Raw genomic sequence first — 15,916 nt, 5'->3', positions numbered from 1 at the left:
AGTCTGCGGCTGTGTGTGGTCACACATAGTGTGTGCCTGTGTCCCACGTTCCGGGCTACTCAGGGACTCTGTCTGTAGGACAGGGTGGAAGGGATGGCTCCAGCGTTTGGATTCTGGGTTTTCATGAGCTAGGTAAGGAGGCTTAGCAGTTGCTGCTGCTGTGGACTCCCCACCCTGCCAAAGCCAGTGCCAGCCCCTGGGACTTCCAGGCTCTCAGGAGGGACATGGGTGACAGTCACTGCCCCCCATGATGCAGCCTCCTCAGGGGCCCTCCTGGAGTTGCCTGTTCTTCCAGAGAAGCCCAATGTGCAGGGCTGGCTGAAGGGGGAAGAGAAACCCCAAAGCCCCACCCACCTTTTCCTGGCCTCCCCTCCACCCAGAGCCTCCCTGAGAGGTGTCCAGGAACCCAGTTTGAAAGCCAGTTGCACGCGGGACAATGGGCGTGATGACAGCATCAGACCCACGAAAGGGTTGTAAGAACTAAAGATAAGGGCATTACCCACTACTGATGCCATCGTTTTATGGCTGAGGAAACTGAGGCTCGGCGCAGATCAACCACTTGCCCACACGGCTCCTACTCTGCTAAGCCGCCTGGGATGTCCTGTGTCATCTGAGGGCCTTCCCTGCCCAGTCCTCCCAGGAAGCAGCCTTTGATTCAAATCCCATCCTGTTGAAGGCCGGGCGCAGTGGCTTACGCCTGTAATCCTAGCGCTTTGGGAGGCCAAGGCAGGAGGATCCCTTGAGATCAGGAGTTCGAGACCAGCCAGACCAACATGGGAAAATGCCATCTCTACTAAAAATACAAAAATTAGCTGGGTGTGATGGTGCATACCTGTAATCTCCACTACTCAAGAATCACTTGAACCCAGGAGGTGGAGGTTGCAATGAGCCGAGATCGTGCCACTGCACTCCAGCCTGGGTGACAGAGCAAGACTCTCTCAAAAAACAATCCCATCCGGCCAGGTGCAGTGGCTCACGCCTCTAATCCCAGCACTTTGGGAGGCTGACGCAGGCGGATCACGAGGTCAAGAGATTGAGACCATCCTGGCCAACATGGTGAAACCCTGTCTCTACTAAAAATACAAAAATTAGCCGGGTGTGGTGGCATGTGCCTGTAATCCCAGCTACTCGGGAGGCTGAGGCAGGAGAATCGCTTGAACCAGGAAGTCAGAGGTTGCAGTGAGCCGAGATCGCACCACTCCAGGCACTCCAGCCGGGCGACACAGCAAGACTGTCTCAAAAAAAAAAATCCTGTTGGAAAGTGAGGCAAGGCACAGGGTGGAGCTGGCCCCAGAGCCTCACTCTCCACCTCTCTGGCCTGCCTTCCCCTGCCCTTGGGTCATCTGGAACCTCAGCAGTCACAGGACTGCCTTCTGTGTCTCCCTCCAGAGCTGCCCTCCTCGGAGCACCTGAGTGTGGCAGATGCCACCTGGCTGGCCCTGAACGTAGTGTCCGGTGGTGGCAGCTTCTCCAGCTCCCAGCCCATCGGCGTGACCAAGATCGCCAAGTCAGTCATCGCCCCACTGGCTGACCAGAACATATCCGTGTTCATGCTGTCCACGTATCAGACAGACTTCATCCTGGTGAGCTGACCGTCACAGACACGCCTTGCACATTCATGCCCGCCTCTGACACACTCACTCCCATCTCCCACCCCTTGCAGCCTTGCCCTTCCACGCTATTCCAGGGTGGGGGCAGAGTCTCAGGGTGAGAGGTCGGTGCCCCAGACCCACATCCCGCAGGGCCACCAGGCACACACGGCCTCAACTTCTTGCCCCTAGGTGCGCGAGCGGGACCTGCCCTTTGTCACCCACACGTTGTCATCAGAGTTCACCATCCTGCGGGTCGTCAATGGCGAGACCGTGGCAGCCGAGAACCTCGGCATCACCAATGGCTTCGTGAAGCCCAAGCTGGGTGAGCTGGGGGCAGGGGTTTGTGCAGGGGAAACCTCACGAAGTTACCAGGCCCAGCCGCAGACCAGCCTTACTCTCAGCACGGGCTTCTGCCCACTGAGCATGAATGGAGTGCCAGGCAGAACAGGATGCAAAGGGCCCAGTGCGGTGGCTCATGCTTGTAATCCCAGCACTTTGGGAGGCCGAGGCAGGCAATTCACCTGAGGTCAGGAGTTTGAGACCAGCCTGACCAACATGGAGAAACCCCGTCTCTACTAAAAATACAAAATTAGCTGGGTGTGGTGGTGCATACTTGTAATTCCAGCTACTGAGGAGGCCGAGGCAGGAGAATCACTTGAACCCAGGAGGCGGAGGTTGCGGTGAGCCGAGATTGTGCCATTGCACTCCAGTCTGGGCAACAAGAACAAAACTCCATCTCAAAAAAAAAAAAAAATGTGATGGAAAGGTCCTGGGCAGGCCCTGCTGCCGTGTCTAGCAAGGGTGGTGGACATGCATGCAGACAGCAATGGCCAGAGGACACTCCTGCTGCAATCCCAGGTGTCAGGGTGGGTTTCCCTGGGCAGGGACTGTGGTGCTGAAGCCTGGAACACAGGTAGGAACGGAGCCAGGTGGTGCCAGTTGGGAAGGGCATCTCAGGCAGCCAGCACAGCATGTGCAAAGGCCCAGGGGCCTGAGGGTGAGATGGAGAATCAGGACGGTGGTAATTGGTGGTAGAGGCTGGAGAAGCAGCAGTGAATGAGTCTCTCAGGGCCTGCGGCTGAGCCCTCCCCAGCCCTCTTCCCAGGCCCTGCACCCACCAGAGCTGCTGCTTTCAGTCCCAGCCTCAGTGCCTGACATCTTTGTGCTCTTACAGTCCAGAGGCCAGTCATCCACCCACTGTCCAGCCCGAGCAACAGGTTCTGTGTCACCAGCCTGGACCCTGACACGCTGCCTGCTGTTGCCACACTCCTCATGGATGTCATGTTCTACTCCAATGGGTAGGGCTGCCTTGGGCATGAGGGGTTGCAGGGTGGGCCAGGGAGAGGCATGGCTCCGCCTAGGAGTCTTAGTCTGACGGGGGAGGCTTTGCTAGGAGCTCATCTGAGGGAAGAGACACAGACCTTCCCTGGAGCTAGTCTGAGCAGGGAGACATGGACCCACCCTGGAACTAGTCTGAGGTGGGAGACATGGACCTGCCCCGGAGCTAGTCTGAGGTGGGAGACACAGACCCGCCCCAGAGCTAGTCTGATGGGGGAGACATGGACCCGCCCCGGAGCTAGTCTGAGTGGGGAGACACAGACCTGTCCTGGAGCTAGTCTGAGGTAGGAGACACAGACCCACCCCAGAACTAGTCTGGGGTGGGAGACACGGACCCGCCCTGGAACTAGGCTGAGGGGGAGACACAGCTCTACCTAAAAGCCCCAGTCTCAGGGGTGAGACATCCTACCCTGGGAACCCCAAAATTTGGTGACGCCCCAAAGACTCATTGGGAGCTGTAACAAACTCCCCACTCCCCACTGAGCTCCGAGGACAGGCCCAGTCTGTTGAGGAGCTGAGAACTAAGATTTTTTTCATTTGGTGAATAACAGACATTGTGTCACTTCCTCAGCAGATTTTGTAAAGTTTAGGCCAACACGAGGTGGGGCGGGGCAGGGTCCAGCATGCTGACAGTCACCACAGCCTGTGCCCTGAGATGCAGGCAGGGGCCGGTGTAGCCTGCGTGGGAGGCCGGCCGGGCCTCCAGTACTGCAAAGTGTAGCACCCGCCTCTGTGAATGCGGTGAAATCATCCCCGTGGCATAGCAAGCAGGATGAGAAGGACACTGGCCCAGGGTCACCCAGGTGGCATCAAAGCCTGGGCAGGGCCCAGCTTCCCTGGGCTGGTGTGAATGGGGCAGGGGCCACAGGGGCCCCATCTTTACCAGCTGCCTCTGGTCCCCAGAGTGAAGGACCCCATGGCCACTGGGGATGACTGCGGCCACATCCGCTTCTTCTCCTTCTCCCTCATCGAGGGCTACATCTCCCTGGTGATGGACGTGCAGACGCAGCAGAGGTGAGCCAGGCCCTGGGGTGGATGTTCAACCCAGGGTGGGCCCCAGGGTCTGGGGGGACTATGTGATGGCACATCACCCACTTTGTCTTTTATTTGTTGTTGTTTTTTTTTGATACGGGGTCTCGCTCTGTCGCCCAGGCTGGGGTGCAGTGGTGCGATCTCGGCTCAACGCAACCTCCACCTCTCAGGTTCAAGCAATTCTCCTGCCTCAGCTGGGACTACAGGCATGTGCCACCATGCCCAGCTAATTTTTGTATTTTTAGTAAAGACAGGGTTTTGCCATGTTGGTGAGGCTGGTCTCAAGCTCCTGACCTCAGGCAATGCACCCGCCTCAGGCGTGATTTTTTTTTTTTTTTTTTTAGACGGAGTCTCACTCTGTCGCCCAGGCTGGAGTGCAGTGGCACTATCTCGGCTCACTGCAGGCTCCACCTCCCGGGTTCATGCCATTCTCCTGCCTCAGCCTCCCAAGTAGCTGGGACTACAGGCGCCGCCACCACGCCTGGCTAATTTTTTGTATTTTTAGTAGAGACCAGGTTTCACCATGTTAGCCAAGATGGTCTGGATCTCCTGACCTTGTGATCTGCCCGCCCCGGCCTCCCAAAGTGCTGGGATTACTGGCATGAGCCACTGCAACCAGCCTGATTTTTTTTATTTTTATTTTTGTTGAGACAGGATCTCGCTCTGTCACTCATGCTGGAGTGCAGTGGCGCAGTCTTGGCTCACTGCCACCTCTGCCTCCCAGGTTCAAGTGATCCACGTGTCTCAGCCTCCTGAATAGTTGGGACTACAGGTGCCTGCCACCACACCTGGCTAATTTTTGTATTATTATTATTTTTTTAAATATTTATTTACTTTTTGAGACAGGGTCTCACTCTGTCGCCCAGGCTGGAGTGCAGTGGCGCAATCTCAGCTCACTGCAACCTCTACCTCCCAGGTTCAAGTGATTCTCCTGCCTCAGCCTCCCGAGTAGCTGGGACTACAGGCGCACACCACCATACCCTGTTTATTTTTGTATTTTTTGTAGAGACAGGGTTTTGCCATGTTGGCCAGGCTGGTCGTGAACTCCTGACCTCAAGTGATTCACCCACTTTGGCCTCCCAAAGTGCTGGGATTACCGGCGTGAGCCACTGCGCCTGGCCAATTTTTGTATTTTTAGTAGAGATGGGGCTTCGCCATGCTGACCAGGCTGGTCTCCAACTCCTGACTGCAAGTGATCTGCCAGTCTCGGCCTCCCAAAGTGCTGGGATTACGGGTGTGAGCCACCATGCCCGGCCACTTTGTCTCTAATAAACCCTCACCATAGCCCTTCATCATAAGTAAGCTGGTCCCCCAGCTCAGAGAGGTGCAGGGGTTGTCCGAGGTCCACTGTGGGGTGGTGGCAAAGTGGGGATTTGAACCGCAGCCCCGGTGCTATTTCTCCCTCAGCTTGTGCTCTGGACCTGGGAAGAGGTGTCTAGACCAGCCTTAGCAAGGGTTTGGGGAGGGGCTTGTTACAAAGCCCAGCCTGACATAACCCTCCCCATCTGCCTCCCCTCAAGACGAGGAGGCTGCCGGGCAAATGGGTCCAGGGTGTCCGGAAGGGATTGTTTTTGGGGGGCCCTGAGGTCTGCCCAACCCTGCCTGGCCAGCCCCATGCCTCGCTCTGGCTGGTGCACCAGCACACCAAGGAGGGAGTGCAATTCCCATCAGCTTCGGGGATTCTTCTCTCGCTCCTTTTGAAGGTTTCCTAGTAACTTGCTGTTCACAAGCGCATCCGGAGAGCTCTGGAAGATGGTCCGGATTGGAGGACAGCCCCTGGGGTTTGGTGAGTCCTGGGGGGATTACATGGGGAATTGAGGGAGCTGGCATTGCTGAGCCCATTCACATACATTGTCCGCAGTGACTCAGCCCCTGCTGGGGGGTACAGATGGGGAGACTGAGGCTTGGGGAGCCTGAAATTTCTGTTGCTCACCGGTGTGTGGCAGCTGTACACAGGCCTCTTGGGGAAGTGGGGAGCAGGCTTCAATCGGAGTGCTTTTATTTTGCCCCCTCTTGAAATTTAATATGTTGCTTATTATTAGAAAATTAAGCAGCTGGGCGCAGTGGCTCGTGCTTGTAATCCCAGCACTTTGGGAGGCCGAGGTGGAAAGATCCATTGAGCCCAGGAGTTCTATACCAGCCTGGGAAACATAGCGAGGCCCTGTCTCTACCAAAATTTTTAAAATTAGCTGGGCATGGTGGCTGGCGCCTGTAATCCCAGCTACTCAGGAGGCTGAGGCAGGAGGATTACTTGAGCCTAAGAGTTCAAGGCTACAATGAGCCATGATCATGCCATTGCACTCCAACCTGGGTGACAGAGCAAATCTTTGCCTCTAAAAATAAAAAAAAGAGGCTGGGCGAGTTAGCTCGTGCCTGTAATCCCAGCTCTTTGGGAGGCCGATGCAGGTGGATCACCTGAGGTCAGGAGTACCAGCCTGGCCAACATGACGAAACCCCATGTCTACTAACCATACAAAAAATTGGCCAGGCACGGTGGCGTGCGCCTGTAATCCCAGCTACTCAGGAGGCTGAGATGGGAGAATCGCTTGAACCCAGGAAGCAGAGGTTGCGATGAGCCAAGATCGCTCCATTGCACTCCTGCCTGGGCAACAGAGCAAGACTCTGTCTCAAAAAATAATAAATTTAATTTAAAAAAGAATAAATTGGGGCTGTGATAAAAATTAAAGAGAAAAAAAATCACTCCTTATTTCCACAGCTCAAAGATAATAACTGCTGGCAATTTTTTAACGTGTTTTCTTCACGTAAATACATGTAATTGTCAGATATCTCCCAGAGAGTCTGACACCCAACACTTTACCCCTAAATGCCTCGCCTTTTCCATCCTGGGAAGAAGCACCGGGCAAGGTGGCTCACGCCTGTAATCCCAGCACTTTAGGAGGCTGAGGCAGGAGGATCACAAGGTCAGGAGATCGAGACCATCCTGGCTAACACAGCGAAACCCTGTCTCTACTAAAAATACAAAAAATTAGCCGGTCGTGGTGGCAGGCGCCTGTAGTCCCAGCTACTTGGGAGGCTGAGGCAGGAGAATGGCATGAACCTGGGAGGCGGAGCTTGCAGCAAGCCGAGATGGCGCCGCTGCACTCCAGCCTGGGCGACAGAGCGAGAGTCCACCTCAAAAAAAGAAAAAAAAAAGAAGAAACACTTTCTCCTGTATAACCACAACGACAGGATTCCACAGGAGAAAATTTTCAGTCATTCCCTAAGATTTAGTCTTTCCTCTGTTTCCACAGTTGTCCAGACAACGTCTTTGGTGGATAGCATTTTTTTTTTCTTTTTTTTTTTTTTTGAGACAGGATCTTGCTCTGTCGCCCAGGCTGAAGTGCAGTGGCGCAGTCTTCGCCTCCTGGGTTCAACCTCCCAAGTAGCTGGGACTATAGGCACGTGCCACCACGCCCGGCTAATTCTTGTAGTTTTAGTAGAGATGGGGTTTCACCATGTTGGCCAGGCTGGTCTCGAACTCCTGACCTCAAGTGATCCGCCCGCCTCGGCCTCCCAAAGTGCTGGGATTACAGGCGTGAGCCACCACTCCCAGCCAAGGTGCCACACTTTTAAACAGCCAGATCTCGTGAGGACTTACTGTCACGAGAACAGTACCAAGAGGATGAGGCTAAACCATTCATGAGGAATCCACCCTCATAATCCAGTCATCTTGCACCAGGCCCCACCTCCAATACTTGAGATTACAATTGGAGGATTTGGGCAGGAACACAAAGCCAAACTATTTCACTGGCCAGCGACCAGAGAAGCCTCCTGGTTGGGGGACATCTGGGTTAAGCCTTCAAGAGGGATGGCCAGTGGGAGGCCAGGCACGGTGGCTCACGCCTGTAATTCCAGCACTTTGGGATGTGGAGGTGGGTGGATCATTGGAGTACAACAGTTCGATACCAGCCTGGCCAACATGGTGAAACCCCATCTCTACTAAAAATACAAAAAAATTAGCTGGGCATGGTGGTACACGCCTATAATCCCAGCTATTTGGGAGGCTGAGGCACGAGGATTGCTTGAACTCAGGAGGTGGAGGTTGTAGTGAAGTGAGCTCACGCCAGTGCACTCCAGCCTGGGCGATGGAGCGAGACTCCATCTCAAAAAAAATAAAAGGGATAGCAGATGGGAATTCTCTAGGACGATGGTGGGTGCAGGGTAGGCATTGCCCACAGAGGGTAGAGGCTGAAGAGCCACACAGGCAAGGGTAGCCAGGTTACGCAGAGGCTAAGGACGGTCTCTCCTGTTCTAGATGAGTGTGGCATCGTGGCCCAGATCTCAGAGCCCTTGGCTGCTGCAGACATCCCAGCCTACTACATCAGTACTTTCAAGTTTGATCATGCACTTGTGAGTGTCCAGCCCCAGACCCCTCCAGGGCAGGGCCGGGGTGGGGAAGCAGGTTCCTGGGCTCACGGGCAGGCATCTGCCTCCTCTACCCCTGCACAGGTCCCCGAAGAGAACATCAATGGTGTCATCAGTGCCCTGAAGGTCAGCCAAGCAGAGAAGCACTAGAAGGGTCTCTTCTGCTCCTCCCTGCCGCCGCCCGGGCCCAGCCCTAACCCTGAAGATTGATCTTGCAGTATTTCTCTACAGACTGGAAAATCAGCCTGGGGACCCTGAGGAAGGGGCCTCTGTGGGAGACTCCCTCGATTGCCAATCCCTCCAGGGCAGGGGCCCACGCCAAGGCCTCTCCATGCCCTCCTGCCTTCCCGGAGCCCCCCGACCCTCCAGAGAACGACCTTTCTCTTCCCTACCTCCCCCACCCCGGAAAATGCTTTCGGAGGCCCAGGGAGCTTGTGAGCTGATCCGCCTTCTCATCCGGCCTCACCCATGGCCAGGGGCAGATGCCGAGGGAAGCCGGTCCCTCCTGCGAGACACCGGTGTGCCAGCTGTCATGTCACCTTGCAGGGCTGGGGCTAGCGGGGTGGGGCCGAGTTTGGGGTGCCCTGGAGGGTTTGGGGGTGAGTACTGTGGTCACTGGTCTCTGCTTCCATCAGCTCAGGGCTGGTTCCCTCGGAGTGGAGGCCAGCGTGGCCCCCTCAGGTCATCGGGGCTGGTGAGGCTCAGACAGGAACCCAGGTGGGATCCCCGAGCTGGGAAGGACCCAGACTCCCCCTGTACCTCGCCTGCCAACCACAGGGCCTGGGCCCGACTCCCAGCAAGACTGCCAAGAGGGCCCTGTCCAGACCCTCCCCTACAAGCACTCAGTCCTTGGGGGAGGAGGGAGGGTCCCAGGAGACCCACCAGCCTGGAGCACCAGCTCCTGTCCCCTCGGCTCTCCCTGGACCCGACTTGGGCAGGTAGAGCCTCAGCTTCCCCCAGCAGGGACATCCCTGGCTTTCCAGGCCTGAGGTTTCTTAGGTGGTGTCCCACCTCCCCAACAGACAACTAGACCAGCATAGGACTCCCCGCCGTCCTCCTCCCTCCTCTGCCCCCAAGTCACCTGCCTGCCCACCCGCCCCTTGGCTGGGGGCTGTGGCATTCATGAGTACTTGACCCAGGAGGCAGCTTAACTGAGCCTTAATAGAGAAAACCATACTTTGTTTTAGTTTTTTATTTAATGTATTTGCACCCAGGCTGCTCTTGGCGGTAGTTTCTGTTTGGCAGGGATAGGACCTGTTTGAGTTCTGTCAAGGGAGCCTGGAGGCTCTATGTCACTAAGCTGGTGCTCTGTGGCTCCAGGGACAGGCAGTGGGAGTCGGGAGATGTCACAGGAGCCTGGGCCCTCTCTTGTGAAGGGAAGCTAGGAGCAGAGATCTGTTACAAGACGCTGGAGCCGCTGGCACCCCACATGGGAACTCCCACCAACCAGCTGTAGTTCTATCTGAGCACCGGAGGGGGTGAGGGAACCCGAGGGCCATGGGGAGGTGGACAGCCGGGTGGCAGGCCAGCTGAGTGGTCATGTCCAGGAGGCATGGGGTTAGCCGTGGTGTCCCTTCCAGTGGGGTGGTTTTCTGAATGAGCAGGACCAAGGGCCCCTGTGGTTTTGGCTCTGGCGGGGTTTTTTTTTTTTTTTTTTTTTTTTGAGATGGGAGTCTGGCTCTGTTGCCCAGGCTGGAATGCAGTGGCATGATCTTGGCTCACTACACCCTTCTCCTCCCAGGTTCAAGTGATTCTCCTGCCTCGGCCTCCCAAATAGCTGGGATTACAGGCACGCACCACCACGTCTGGCTAGTTATTGTATTTTTTAATAGAGACGGGATTTCGTAACGTTGCTCAGGCTGGTCTTGAACTCCTGAGTTAAGTGATCCGCCTGCCTCGACCTCCCAAAATGCCGGGATTACAGGCGTGAGCCACCACACCCAGCCGAGTTGTGCTGTTTCTGTGGTCAGAGGAGAAGGGATATTTTCTAGTCCTGACAAAGTGCTCCCTGCTTCTCTGAGTGGGACCCTCTGAGCCCTGGAAGCCCACCAGAAGGAGAAGCTGTTCTTTAAAATCCTTGTGGGTGTTGGAGGCCCACCACATTAATTAGAAACCAACTTTTTTTTTTTTTTTAAGTTAATTTGTTTTGCACAAAACTCCAGAACAAAACTTGTACATTGCTGGTCCCAAAAGGGAGGTGGCCAAGTGGGGCAGGGCTGTGGTGGAAGCCCTGAGTCCCCTTTCTGACCTTGCAAGGCCTTGATTTTCCTTTCTGTCATTTTCCCCTGACGGTGTCACTTCTCTGCCTTTCCTTCCCGCCGTGCAAGTGTGTCGGCCCCGTGACCCCAGAGTCGTGTGTCCCCTAGACTTCCTAGGACGTATCTATTGTACACACCTATAAATACCTGTGTTTTATGTTGATAGAGATATATACTGTAAATAGCATATATACTTGAGCAATATATATGTTAATATATACTGTGTGCGCAGTCCGTGGACACAGCCCCCCGCTGTGTGTGCACACGTGTATGGGCGTGACGGCCTCCACCCCGCACCGTCTGCCATGCACGCGGGCACATTTGAGCCACCATATATTTTTAATTCAAGTATATAGGCAATACGATTATTACAGAAGCCGATGGGTTCCCTCAGACCTGACTTGAGAGAACAAAGCCAGCAGCTCAAAGAGCCTGTGACATGGGACGTGGGAAGGGTGCTTAGAGCCCGCTGTGGCGTGGATCATGCCTTCTGCACCCCACTTTCCCCAGGCAAGGTCCCTGGGCGCCCTTATTTGGGGGGATGTTGATCCCGAGGGAGGAGTATTTGGAATTTCTTGCTTTTAACCAGAATGCCCCCTCTCCCCTGCCCTCGCCAGCAGCCTCACCCTGAAGACCTGGGTCTGCTGAATGGGCCACACGCTGCCTGTGTCCTGCCTCCGTGGGTGGCACTTTTTACGCAGGCAGCTTCTCTGTTTTTTTTTGTTTTTTGTAACCTGCAAGCTTAGCAATCTCAGGTTGTGCTCCTGGGGCTGCTCCTGGGGACTGGCCTCGTGTCATGGAGAAAAACATGTGTGTCGGGGTGTGCTGGGGCCAGGGTATGGCTCTCCGCCCTGGCTGGCTCTGCAGGGGTGGTCCCTGTTCCAGCCCGCTCCGTGGGAGCTGCCCCCCAGGGACCCTGCTCCTCGGTCGCAGGGGGCCCCTTTAGTTTTCCCGTCCCCATCCTGCTCGTGTAAAGCTTGGTTTATCTTCTCGGCGTTCTGTGTGTAGTGTAGTCTTGGTTTGGTCTCCACAGCTCTTCGGGGTGGGGTGTGAGTGTGGTTTTTCCCAGGCAGGGGCCGTCTGCCTTTGTCCCCCAGCTATCTCCTGGTCTGTTGGGTGGGAGGGTCTCTCCAGGCCCCAGACCCCAGTTGGAGGGGCATGTGTTTCTCAGAGGGGCTCCATCCGCAGTTGCACGGAACTCCTTACCTGTTTGCCATCCATCCCCCGGAGGTAATCAGAGGAGTGGGCCCGTTGTCTTGGCGCTGGCGGATGGGGCAGGTGCCTGGCGGGGGAGGAAGAGGGCTCTCTATGATGTGGAATTTTTTTTTTTTTTTTTTTTTGAGACGGAGTCTTGCTCTGTCGCCCAGGCTGGAGTGCTGTGGCACGATCTCAGCTCACTGCAGCAACCTCCACTTCCTGGGTTCAAGTGAGTCTCCTGCATTGGCCTCCCAAGTAGGTGAGATTACAGGCACTCACCACCACACGCGGCTAATTTTTGTATTTTTGGTAGAGACGGGGTTTCACCATGTTGGCCAGGCTGGTCTTGAACTCCTGACCTCAAGTGATCCATCCGCCTTGGCCTCCCAAAGTGCTGGGATTACAGGCATGAGCCACTGTGCCCGGCCTCATGGAATTTCTAGGGGTGAGCAGGTGACCCTGGGGCTGCCACTTGAGCTCCTGGAGTGTGTGTCTTGGCCCCTGTGTGGTTCTCCATTAAGAAAAGCTCAGATAGTCTCAACCCCACCCTCTCCCCTTGCTGCACTCAGAGTACCAGTGGGAGCTGAAGGATGGGGAGGAACAGAGCAGTGACCACCCCTCCCTGCCACTGATAAGTTCTGCCTCGTCGTGGGGCTCCCCTGGTTCCCAAGACACCCCTTCCTCCCTCAGCCCGTCGTCCTGACCCAGTAAAGATCTGGGCATTGCTGACTCTGCACCTCCTTCCTCCATGGGCATCTCCAGGACCGCCCTCCTTCAAGGGGCACTGCCCACACCACCGTCCTCAGCCCGAGGCATGCATCCGAGCTGGAGAGGTTTGCAGGCCTGACCCTGGTAGCCTCCCCTCCCCAAGATTCAGAGGCGGGGACCCAAAGCCTCACTCCAAACCACTGGCATTCTCACCTCTCACCTCCAGGCACCAGGCTGCTGGTGGGAAAGGAAGGAGCTGGGGGATCAGAGGCTTCCAGTGTGGCCTCCGGAAGCAGCAGCATAGCCAGGGTGACATTTGTTCAGCAGGAGGAGGCTTGGTCTGGAGGGGCTTGACCCTCTGAGGTGACAGAGGATGCCCTGGAGGTCAGGAGAGAAGACTGGGAAGACAGGAAGGGCCAGGCCCCTGTTAAAGCCCAGGGCACTATTTGGTGATCTTCAAAGGTGAACACAGGCCACCTCCCACTGGCCCCCTCCTCCTGGCCACATTTTCCAGGGATACCCTGGGGAGTCCTAAGGCCACCCTGGGCCCCTTTCTGAGCCTAGAGATCTGGATGTGGTGACAACCAGGGCTTTTCCCAGCCCCAGCTAAGAGAGGGGGCTTTAGGGCAAGAGCACCACCTCAGCCCTGCAATGGGGGGATCTTTTTTTTTTTTTTTTTTTTTTTTTGAGACAGGCTGGAGTGCAGTGGTGCGATCTCGGTTCGCTGCAACCTCTGCTTCCCAGGTTCAAGCGATTCTCCTGCCTCAGCCTCCCAAGTAGCTGGGATTACAGGCACCCACCACCACGCTCGGCTAATTTTTGTATTTTTAGTAGAGACAGGGTTTCACTATGTTGGCCAGGCTGTTCTTGAACTCCTGACCTCAGGTGATCCGCCCACCTTGGCCTCCCAAAGTGCTGGGATTACAGGCATGAGATACCCCGCCCAGCCAATGGGATTTTTGACGCCACTTCCTGAGTGAAGCGCTTTGCATGGGGATGGGAAGAAGCACCCCCAACCTTCTAGTCCGCTCTGAGCAGGGCCTGGAGCATTGGAGACATTGGTTAGTGTAATAGGCAGAGCCTGAGTGAGGCCAGGGGGCTTCTCCAACAGAGAAAAGACATTGGCTTTGGGTACCATGCTGAGGGAGGGGGTTAGACCTGGCGGGGACCCATTCAAAGGAGGCCGGGCTCGGTGGCTTAGGCCTGTCATCCCAGCACTTTGGGAGACCAAGGCGGGAGGATAGCTTGAGGCCAGGATAGCAAGACCAACCTGGTCAACATAGCAAGACCCTGCCTCTACAAGAAAATAACGAAAGAGGCCCCAGGGAAGGAAGCCAGCCTGGAGCAGAGGCAGGAGCCTGAGGCCTGAGCCATGGCATCCAGGGACAGCCTGGTGGCCGAGAGAGCTTGTGGCTGTCACTATAAGGGAAGAGGAGCTATGGAAATTGGAAGTGCAGGGTGGCCTGTGTGCTAGGAGTGGGGGTGCAGGCCTAGGTGTGTTTATGCACATGTTTGTGCATGTACGTGTGAGCGTGGATGTGTTCCTATGCATTAGAGTGTGTGCGTGCACGTGTGCAGAGCCCACACCTGAGATATGGGACTGGCTCTTGGAGTATTTTGAGTTCTCAGTAGCGGTCTTGCTGTCGGGCCTTGAGTGCAGAAATGATTAGGTGAGTGAGGGCAGGACTCGAATGCAGACCCTGGCTCCAGGGGAGAGGGTGGGGCGTCTCTGGTAGGATGGCCTCACCCCACTTGTCAGAACTACTCTGGAGGGGGGCAAAGGTGTCAGGAACAGTTTGAGCAGTTCTGGCTCAGGGTCACTCATGAGGTTGCTGTTGTCTGAAATCTTAGCTAAGAATTGGAGGATGCACTTCTAAGCGAGGCCTGGCTGTAGGCAGGAGGCCTCAGTCCTTCCCCAGGTGGGCCAACCCACAGGGCTGCTTGAGTGTCCTCACAATATGGCGCTCGGCTTCCCCCCAGAGCAAGAGATTCAAGGGCCCCGGGTAAAAGCCAAAGTGTTATTTTTATCCCTAGCCTCAGAATTCACACGCCGTTGCCTCCACCATGCTCTGGTTTGATACAGCCCAGCTCTGATTGGAAGGGGCTGGGGCTGCCCGTGCTGACTCTTCAAAGGCATCCCATCCTGCAGATGGTGTTCACAGGGAGAGTTTGTGGGGGCCAGCACTCCCTCATCTACTGGGGCTCATTCTGGAAGAAGGTCCAGAAGAATTGGAGACCCCTGCCCCTCACCCAAACTTTGGAGGTGGCAGGGTGAACAGCAGGCCAAGTTCAGGTCCCAAGACAGGCCAAGGCCGGTGCGGTTTCCCTTCCACTGCCTCAGTTTACCTGTATTCAGAAGACGGTCTAGGAAGAGTTGAGCAGAGTTCCCTCTAAAAGAGTAGGGAGCTGATAACAGTCCCAAGCCCTCCTCTTTCTCTATGCCAAAATCATTTCCGTTATCCTGAGATGGGGGTGAGTGGATGGATGGTGTACTGAGGGGCCTCTGCCCTGCCCAGAGCCCCCCCCCCATCGTAGTGGGGGCAGGGGACTTCCTGCCCACAACCCCCTCCAACCCTCACCTGGCGTGCCCGGGTCACCAGCAGCAGCAGCGGCGTTCCATCGGTCCCAAGATCTGGGTGAAGGGGAGAACCTGCCATCTTATCCCTACCCCCCGGGGCCCTCAAGCTTATTTTCTTGTTGAAGAAACACAAAACCCTCGAGATTCATGTACTGTATGTTGGAGAAAAAAAAATTACCTAATGTTCCCCCAAAAAAGACAGTATATTTTGTACTTTGTAAAGTGTTAATTAAAATGAAAAGAAAAAAAAACGATGCTGGCTGGTGGCCGTCTGGTTTTTTGCTGATCTAGCCAGAACCTGGTCTCATCTCTTTCTCCTCCACACTGTGGTCGGGGGAACACAGGCCAGGGGCTAGAGGCAGGTAGAAAAACACCCAGAATTTGAGGAAGGGCCCCCAGAGCCGGAGGGGTTGTATTAGTTACCTGGTGCTGTATAACAAGTTGCCCCCAAACTTAGCGGCTTAACATGATCATTATTTATAGATCACATTTTCTGTGGGTCAGGAATTCAGAAAGTTTGGCTGAGTGATTCTGGCTCAGAGTCACTCATGAGGTTGCCATTGTCTGAAATCTTAGCTAAGGACTGATGGATGCACTTCTAAGTGAGGCCTGGCTGTAGGCAGGAGGCCTCAGTCCTTCCCCATGTGGGCCAACCCACGGGGCTGCTTGAGTGTCCTCACAATATGGCGCCCAGCTTCCCCCAGAGCAAGAGATTCAAGGGTCCAGGTTAGAAACCAAAGTGTTATTTTTATTCCTAGCCACATAATTCACACGCCGTTGCCTCTACCATGCTCTGGTGTGATACGGCCCAGCTCTGATTTGACATGGAGCGAACTACATAAGTGGGT

At 55.5% G+C, this 15,916-nt stretch overlaps 1 protein-coding gene across 2 annotated transcripts in view; it reads left to right on the top strand.

Moving 5' to 3' along the window:
- The window catches only part of CASTOR2 (cytosolic arginine sensor for mTORC1 subunit 2), a 69,340-nt gene extending 54,018 nt beyond the window's left edge, over nt 1-15,322 (top strand). For both annotated transcript variants that reach the window (XM_031012955.3, XM_063708187.1), the window contains exons 3-9: nt 1,390-1,583; nt 1,782-1,914; nt 2,767-2,890; nt 3,834-3,944; nt 5,666-5,748; nt 8,218-8,312; nt 8,412-15,322. In XM_031012955.3, coding sequence (XP_030868815.1) covers nt 1,390-1,583; nt 1,782-1,914; nt 2,767-2,890; nt 3,834-3,944; nt 5,666-5,748; nt 8,218-8,312; nt 8,412-8,477 — 806 coding nt within the window. In that variant the 3' untranslated portion in view covers nt 8,478-15,322. The remainder of the gene's footprint in view (nt 1-1,389; nt 1,584-1,781; nt 1,915-2,766; nt 2,891-3,833; nt 3,945-5,665; nt 5,749-8,217; nt 8,313-8,411) is intronic.
- The last annotated feature ends 594 nt before the right edge of the window (nt 15,323-15,916 follow it).

Source organism: Gorilla gorilla, chromosome 6 (assembly GCF_029281585.2).
Source record: "Gorilla gorilla gorilla isolate KB3781 chromosome 6, NHGRI_mGorGor1-v2.1_pri, whole genome shotgun sequence".
NCBI lineage: Eukaryota > Metazoa > Chordata > Mammalia > Primates > Hominidae > Gorilla > Gorilla gorilla.
This window is presented reverse-complemented; position numbering and strand designations above follow the sequence as displayed.